General features: G+C 51.9%; 3 protein-coding genes across 3 annotated transcripts; 1 reads left to right on the top strand and 2 right to left on the bottom strand.

The window, feature by feature from the left end:
* Positions 1–450, bottom strand: J4E90_009449 (uncharacterized protein; the record flags this gene model as incomplete). Its single annotated transcript, XM_051438968.1, has 1 exon — positions 1–450. The coding sequence occupies one exon, from the start codon at positions 448–450 to the stop codon at positions 1–3; it is 450 nt and encodes a 149-aa protein (XP_051287045.1).
* A 5065-nt stretch (positions 451–5515) lies between these two features.
* J4E90_009448 (uncharacterized protein) lies at positions 5516–6754 on the top strand (the record flags this gene model as incomplete). Its single annotated transcript, XM_051438967.1, has 2 exons — positions 5516–6317; positions 6390–6754. 2 exons carry the CDS (start codon positions 5516–5518, stop codon positions 6752–6754), a joined length of 1167 nt encoding a protein of 388 aa, XP_051287044.1.
* A 349-nt stretch (positions 6755–7103) lies between these two features.
* On the bottom strand, positions 7104–8664 carry J4E90_009447 (uncharacterized protein; the record flags this gene model as incomplete). The annotated part of the gene is made up of 3 exons (XM_051438966.1): positions 7104–8395; positions 8447–8543; positions 8596–8664. 3 exons carry the CDS (start codon positions 8662–8664, stop codon positions 7104–7106), a joined length of 1458 nt encoding a protein of 485 aa, XP_051287043.1.
* Positions 8665–8699: the final 35 nt, after the last annotated feature.

Here is an 8699-nt window from a genome sequence, read left to right as displayed (position 1 = left end):
TTACACCCAGTGATTAGGCTGTTCAATCGGGCTGACAGCGTCAAATTGAGTTACAGGCTCTGAAGGTACGACGGAGATTGGCTGATGTTCCGCAGCCTCATTACCGGAGCTGTCGAATTTGCGGGCGACCTCCTCAGTGCTGGTCGTCTCTTCTGAAACCGAGTGCGTGGTATCACTGATGTGAGCAGTCGACATCTTCGCCCCGTCCGCCAAACATGGACGGCCAGTTTGGTTGTCGCGAAGTGACCACGCCATGCCTCCAGTAACGGTATGCTGAACTCCAACAAGAACCAGCGGCAGTCCATCCTTGTCGTTCTCTTGGAACAACTCCTTGTCAGCCTTGACGATGCGGTTCTCGGAGTTCCTCTCGAAGAGAGCAGCCGCTAATCCGGGAACACCAAGCCGCGTCCTGACTTGATGAACGTCCTGATCTGCTGCCATCCAAGCCATGACGGCGAGGCCAATTCCAAGAGCGGCGAAGAACAAATTTGCCAAAACCAGCAGCCAGACAGCAGCGACAGGCGCTCTTGTCATAATCTTCCTGGCTCTTGTCTGCACTAGAATACTGTCTGCCGGCACCGTATGCACGAGTAAAGGAAGGGCGAAAAGGGTGCTCATTCCAAGTTCCAAGTCTGAGATCCACTGTTCCAAGGATGCTGGAGGATTGATTTGCCGCGAAACGCTGTATTTTAAGTCCCCCAGGTAACCCGTGTAGTCGACAGAGGGAAGAATTGAGATACCCGCCACGGTAGAGTTACTCTCATGGGCATCCAACCTTTTGATTGTACCGCCAGTAGCACTGTATGTGACATCGTAGACTGGAAAGACCTATTAGGTGAAGAACAACGACTGTGCAGCATTCTTCGGTAGCGGGTACTCACCTGTTGTGTTACATGCAACAACCATGTCGTAACCCCCATACGCGGGCCACAGCGGCCAGGCCTTGCCAATCATGTCTCTTGGTAAGTTGTCCCCATTGATGTCTATATGCAGACTAACGGCTGCGTTCCATCTCCACGTGCTTGGGAACATTTGAGCACTCTCCTGTTTTGTTATGTTTGGTATAATGGATTCGGCCTCGTTTCCAGGGTGAAACTTTAACCCTTTCATCCTACCAAATGACATGCCGTCTTCGCTTAAGTGCTTGTGGAAATCGAAAAAGGTGTATAAGAGTGAGTCGCCTATGGTGCCCCCTGAAAAGTCTATCGGCGAGCCGCGAGCGATGGAGCAGTCGAAGGGCACTATTGGAAGTCCAAGGTCATTAGTTACGTTCGAGTTCACCTCGATATCGCAGGCGGTAGCAGGTATAGGCGCACACTGAGACGATATGGCGTAGGATGTCGCCTGCCAGTCTGTTTCGGAGGGCGATACCATTGGACCAACGACCGCGTATTGGCGTCCAGTAGTCTCCTCAGTAAAGTTCATGATGCCTTTCCCGTAGCCTTCGTCTAACCTCGCGTTGAATTCGGTGTTGTTTGTAAGATCCATCCTTTCCTCGTCGGATTTGAGTGTGGTCATACTGCAACCCCAGAAGTTTCGGTTCTGCATGGTACCGACGGTTTCGCTATCATCAAGGCACCATGGATCAATTCTCCTGCCGTACTGATGCTGAGCAGGATCTTGAGGGAAAACCTGAACTAACTCTATTGCTTCGGTCGCTATGTGGAGATAGCCGTCTGCCGCATGCACAAGAACACTGGGAAGCTTAGTACGGACATGAGTCTAATGATGCACATACGTACCTCGCGAGAACAGCTAGACATAGCACGAATATTGATGCTCGTAGTACCGTTGGTTTCGTAGCTCGCCCGGGTGAGTTGCTCTTCGTGCCGCGCCGAAAGGACCACCGTCGCCATGGCCGGGATAGTTCCCACAGAGACAGGTAATCCGCATTCAAAAGTCGGACTACAAGGCTAGTCTCATAAGATGTAGGAAGGCATCTGCTCTGGTCCTGCGACACGGAAGCTTCCGTAAGCTGGCGTGCGGCGCAATAGGCGTAAATCGACATAAGGGCGCTCACGAGAGCGAAGCTAACGGTGGATGACCAAGAAGATACGAACACGAGGCGAGTAGCCGGATAGTCGACGTAGTAGTGAGACGCCTTGGTGACATTGATCAGCGGAGACTGTGGGCATATCTCGCTATAGGGACAGTCTAGATCACTTGCTAGGTTGTGAAAGACTAGCACAAGGATCACGACGGTGAACGTGATCATCGGAACGACAACGATGGAAGAAGCCAAGAGAATATGTTTCGTATGGGGTTGTAAAGTGAATGAAGGCATGTTGATGAGGGTAACTGTTCAGGCAAGATGACTCCGAGTGGCTTTGGTCTCTCCAAAGAATAAGAGAGTTCTACTGATTTTATGTAGCGAAAGACATGGAGTAATGTATCTTGAGAAAAGAGTTCTGTACCGCTTTACTGGGAAAGGAATAAGCCCAGGTGTGATACGCTTCGACTTCGCCTTGCCAAGGATGACTTGATCGACATCTGGGCACAATTCATGTGAGGCCAAGCGACCGCACCCAAAGAAGTATAGCCATGTAAGATGTTTGACCAATGGAGCGCGAGACCGTTAAGGAATTCAGGTTCGACGTCGTGCAAATGTTAACACGCGGGGGCTGCGCGCTTCGTTATCGAGCAACAAGCTGGGCCTCGGGGATGTGCGAGTGGCGCAGCCCATTTTCCATGTAGGTACATTTTAGCCATATTGAGGCTGCCCCGGGAATCTTCTTTCTGGAACGTTGGCCAATACACTGTTAGCTTCAAAACGGAGGAGACGAAGGCGGTATCCAGTAGGAATCTTTGAAGTTGTTGAGACGCAAATTAGAACTAGGCTATGCCTTGAAGCCCCCCCACAACTCTGCAATGCTGTGGAACGAGAGTATCGCGTCTGGGACATGATATGTTGAAAGGTCTGGCTATGAGTGAGAACGCACGTCCAGGGGTTTTCGGGGCCGCTTCTTCCAGACTAATATCGCGACAGTCAGCACTAGGGTTGGGGGCCGAGATCGAATGGCAAGCCCAACGGCCGCCCTTAACAGGCTGCGGCAGTATGCCGTGGCATGCACACGATGCTTTTTGACCAGAAAATAGAGATATATGAGTGCGTATTCATAACTTTCCCTCTTAGCAGCTACAACTCATTAAGGTTAGATCAGGCTATCTTCCTGAGTCTGGTGACGTCATACCCCTTGCGGCTGCGGAATGGGGAAGCCGTTGCAACATCATCGATCTCGTGCACTTTCCTCTCGTTTTCAACGGCAGTAGACACCTGACCTCATGGTTCTGATCGTGTGACAGCCAAGGTGTGACTTTCTCACGACTGAATCCGAGCCTCACGACATGCGTTCACGAGAAGAGACATTGGGTCCAGTGTCAAGAAGCCTACACGAACAGAACCGACTTTTCGCATTGATCGTATCGAAATAGTCGTCGTACCGGAATACCTCCAAATGATTGGACTTTCGTGCCAGACTTGTACTCCTCGTAATTTAGACGACAAAAGCCACCACCAATCGACACAACCGCTATCCAAGTACCAAAACCCGGGACAGCGCACTAACCCTAAGATAAGCTCAACTATAATGGAGGCGTTAGCAAACTCTTTCACGCTCAAACAACAGTCGCTAGGTTTCCATACCATCATTGCGGTGGCGTACCTTCACGGCCTAGGCATTGCAGGTACACCGGCAAGTCTCCCAGCCCAACCAACACCCTCCGCGATCTTGATACCAACCGACCGAACGAGGGCAGCATCGCTTACCCCCTGCAGCATTCAAGCAGCGATTCAGACAGTCCCTTCCCCAGTTGCGTTCACAGCCTCCGCCCTCCCAGCTGATGCGTCGGCCAGGACAAGCTTGAGCAGCGGTAGAGTCAGGAGTTTCGCCGGAAATCGCGATAGTTGCGGTGGAGACCGTGAGAAAGGTAGTGAGGAATGGGAGGGTATGCATCTTTGGGAAGTGTTCAAGTTGATGTTGGGAAGAACAGTAACAACGATCTGAAGCATGCAGGCGCTGTGATGGAGATTCATATAGAAGTCCCGCATCGGCAAGAGACGAAGATACTAAGACTTTGGCTTGATCATGAGACAGATGCCAAGCAGCTTGTTACTCTGATGGTGGTATTTCACTTCGTAAATCTTACGGTGTGGAAACAAAGGATGTCACTCTCTAGACATATCAGTGGCTCTGGAAAGCGGGGTTGGAAGCCATATATATTCTTCTGCAACGAGTGTTACCTAGTAAGTGGCTGCGGGCGCTGCAGTAATACTTATATGCTAGACACAACCAATGAGTTATTGTAGTGCCATGGCTCACCGGAACCTCAGCATTTGCTGAGGTACGTTCCCTCACTTCAAATTCATTCGCGCTTCTTCCTCAAGTGACACCATGAAGACATCAGCCCAATGAAAAAGATATGGAGGACGAGTGGTATAGACACACTGTTCAACAGCAGATATGGGGCTTGCATCGTGGACGGCCGTAAGCTATCCGCACAATGTTTCCGCCAGCGGCACGGGGGAGACCTCCGCGAGCTCCGCTTTCCCCAAGACTGACAACGACAGTAGCGCTCCGGGGCGCAACGTCGCATTCATAGCACAGGCAGACCAGCCCGCCTGTGCCAACGAAGGTTTTAGGTCTTCGACGAGCGGGAACTTGCTGTTGGCAGACACGAGTGACCACCGACATACCTGTTGTCTAAGTGGTATCGTATAGTAGCCGCTTGAACACGCGAGGTCCGGTCTTTTGTGTTCAAGGAGCGTACTCATCCAAGTATTGAGAGTAAGACCTGGTGAAGCGTCTAAACTCTTCATATACTGCATTGTTGTGCTGGCCCAAGCAATACCACCGGGAGATACGCAGGCAGGTAGCAATGCTACTGCCGCGATGCTTCCAGATGTGAACGATGTCGTAGTCCATTCTTGCATGAAGCGAGAATTTCCAAGAGAAGCCTGCGAGGTCATCGCTGCAGTTGGGGAATGGACGTACATAGATCAATAGCGACGTACGTCGCGTATGAGGCTGACGCGGTCGGTCAGCGGCGCGAGCGGGTGTTGCGAGATTCTTGAGGAGCCCGTCGCTCTGTAGTGGGGAAGAAGCAACATTGGTGTAGTTCGTAAGTGAGGGGAGCGCACGAATATATAGTTCGCGCGGAAGGCGCTAGTAGACGCGCTTGCCGATTGTGGAATGCTCGCTAGTAGCAGGTGAAGGTGAGTGCCGATTCATGACGATCCTCGTAGTCAAGTTTACTCATATTCACTTGAAATCGATAAGATTCTTACCTAGTCAGGCTGTAGGCAGCGACTGAGCGGGGTATCTCATCAGACTAACCGATACTTGATTCCTAAATGAAGATGGAATAGCCCCCCCCAACGAGCTCTGACCAGCTGTCTACGACCAATGAGCGCCATACGTTCAGACTATGGTCGTCAGGTAATTGAATCCCCTATCACAAACTCCACTCACCGTCCAAAGCACTCTATCACCTGTGAGACTTCGCCTCCGGCTCGACTATGGCACCAGTAGTACCCGACCCGCCTTTCGGCGCACTCTTACCCTTGTACGTCGGCAGCTACGAACACAAGCCCTCGAATGTTCGCGTCAAGATCAGTGTTGTGAACAGTAAGCTCCAGATCGAGGATCTCGATCTTCAAGACCAAAAGTATGAGATTAAACTCCACGAACGAACCGCAACAAATAGTTACCCATCCGAATTCGTATCTACAGGCACTGTAACACCAGCCGCCCCCCGAGATCGTTCGAGGAGAACATTGAGCCAAGAGCCCGCCGGCCGGCACATCAGCTTCTTCCTCAAAGGCAACACCGTTGAAAGGTTGGTCTGGAAGAAGGATGGGATAGAATTTGCAACGCAATTCCAAAGGATGAGCACACTCCTCAGTCTGCCAGAAGAACTCCGCAGTCAAATTTTCGAATTGGCGTTGACGGACGATAGTGGTGAGATACACATGCGAGAAGAACAGGGTCACCTCCGCCTAGCCATCTGCAATAATGTACCATACGCAGACGCGCGAAACGGCTTTGCTAACTACGGGGATGTGCGAAGTCTTCCAAAGGCCTTCAATGCCTTACAGTACACCTCCAGGGAGCTATTCGCACTCACGCGCGGCCTGGAGTTGCGCTTGAACCACCTCAAAGTCAACGGGTGGACTTTCGACACCTTCCGACGCCTCGAACATCTTCGTCCCACTCCTTCATGGTTCTGGACCGGACCAAACTGGTTCGACAATGTGCGCAACGTTACCCTCGTCGGCGATTTCAAGGTCGGCAAGACTGCGGACGAGAACATCCTTCATGGTATCTTAAACTTCGGCCGCGCTCACCCTAAGGCTAACATCTTCGTTGGTATCGAGTCGCTTTGACTGAAAGGCAAGACGCTGCCCGCCTTCGTCATGTTGGTGTGGCTGATTCGAGAAGCTGTTCGAGGCATTGTGAAGACGGGCTGGAAAGCACAGGGGGACAAGAAGAACATCTCCAAGTGGCGCTGGGGGAAATCAGTGGATTGGATGAACGTACAAAACGTACGCTTCATACCCTCTGATGACTATGACGAGGCTGAGCTGAGGAAGCGGACCTCGAAGTACAAGAAGAACAAGAAGACTAAGAAGAATAAGAAGGCTTCAGGACAGGCGAACGCACCGAAGGAAGAGGGCGTGGTCGGGATGTTGGTGCAAGAACTTGGAGGCGTCGACGAATTCTTGGAGTACGTCAAGAACATCTACAAAGGCTTCTAATATGGGAGGACGGAGAAAAGGCTTCTGGTGATGACCTTCTGCTGAGGTGCCCATATAGCCCTCACGGTCTGTTTTGTTTGAACGCGCTCACGGGTTACATGAACGTCGCTTAGTCGATATGATGGGAGAATGAGGTTGATCGTGTTCTGACGCGCTTGCATAACCCTTACAGTCTGCTTTGTACAAACGCATTCACGGTTCACATGCATCTCTATTAGTAGACATGGTGACAGACCGAGTCTGTCCAACACCACTTGGAAGCCAGAGATAGATGGAAAGTCTTCTAGAAGTGACCAAGAACGGAAAGTTGCGCCATGAATATAAAAAGGATACCTACTTATGTAATGATCTACAAATCGACCGGGTAACGTTCCCTAAGTCTCTCACCAAAGATAAAGAACAGAATCGGAGCAGGCGCAAGCAGCAAGCTCACAAACGCAAACGTGCTGATGCCCCAACCATACCCCAGCTTCTCGAACAGCATGGGCGCAAAGATCGGGATAACACCTCCCACGACACTGCGAAAGACGGTGCCAGCAGCAATCGCACTAGCCGCGTACTTCTCGAAGCTGTCGATGAAGTAGTTCTGCGTGCTGTTCAAAATCATGACTTGTCCGATGCCGTAGAAGAAGGTCGCGGAGATGGATGCAAACCAGTGCGTGTGCTTCTGCACTGCCCAAGCGAACCAGAAGAGCGACATGGGGATGAAAACTGAGCCGATGTTTGCCAGTGGGAGGCGGAATTCGGGCCGTGCCTTCTCGTGGTTCTTCGCTGTGAGCGTCTTGTACACGGTGTCGATTCGCGGGACGAGGAACCAGACTGCGAAGAGGAACCCAGATCCAGGGCCTAGATACAACAGTCCGACCTGCTCAGTGGAGAAACCGTAGTCGTCCTGGTAGATGGGCTGCATGTTCGTGTAGATGCTGTATGTTGTGCCGAAGATGAGCGCTTGGTATACAGCCATGACCGCGACGATGGGCTGCGCAAAGATCTTCGGAGGGCGCTTGAGAGCCTGCGTGAGCTTCTCGTTCAACGGCCGTGTATCTTCGCCCTCGTACGAGTACTTCGTGCCGTCCCACTCGTTGCTCTGGGACTCAAATTCCGCTTTCTTCGCATTCAGGATGACAGGCGCATACGTTTCCCGGAGAAAAAAGTATCCAGCCAAAGTGTTGACGAAGCACACAATGGTCATTATCCAGAAGACCCAGCGCCAGTTCAATCGCTGCACGATGATGCCGCCAAACAACGGTCCTAGGGTAGGTCCAAGCAATGGGCCCAACAGGTACCAGCCAAAAACTCCAGCTCTTTCGCTTGGTAAGAACATGTCGCTGATTGTGCCGCCACCATTCGCTATGCCGACGCTACCAAAGAAGCCAGCAATGCTCCGTACCGTTATAAGGAACGCGATGTTCGGCGCGAGCGCGGCGGGTATTTGTAGCAGGGTGAAGATGGAGAAGCACACCAGGTATATCTTCCTCCGTCCAAACGTCTCGGACAGCGGCGCGAGGATCAAGGGACCGATTCCGAGCATGACTACGAAGCCAGTCGTTGTTCCAATAACGGCAGTCGTGCTGCATTTGAGATCTTCGGCGATTTGCGCGATGCCGGGTGTGAACATGGAGGACACGAGTGGGCTGAGGACTGCCACGAGTGTTAGTATAACTCATGTATAGGCGACGGGAGTGTATGTACTGGACATAAGGGCTATGACAGCCACGTTGGCCATCTTGCGCCATCGCGCCCATTCTCGCGGGTTTTCGTCATTCGAAAGGTCTCCGATGCGAAGATGCTGTCACGAGTTAGCAAATGCAGAGAGAACGCGCGTGCGCAAGAAAACATACAGTCCGCGGTTCGCCTTCCTCACTCCATCTTTGTTGCAGCAATGGTGCGCGCTCGCCCTGTGAAGACATGATCACCGTGGTACGAGGGATGGGTTGTGGTCGTG

This window comes from Alternaria incomplexa, assembly GCF_024043165.1.
Source record: "Alternaria incomplexa strain BMP 0042 chromosome Unknown scaffold_16, whole genome shotgun sequence".
NCBI classification, from domain to species: Eukaryota; Fungi; Ascomycota; class Dothideomycetes; order Pleosporales; family Pleosporaceae; genus Alternaria; species Alternaria incomplexa.
The sequence above is the reverse complement of the archived record's forward strand: the minus strand, read 5'-3'. Positions and strand labels throughout refer to the sequence as shown.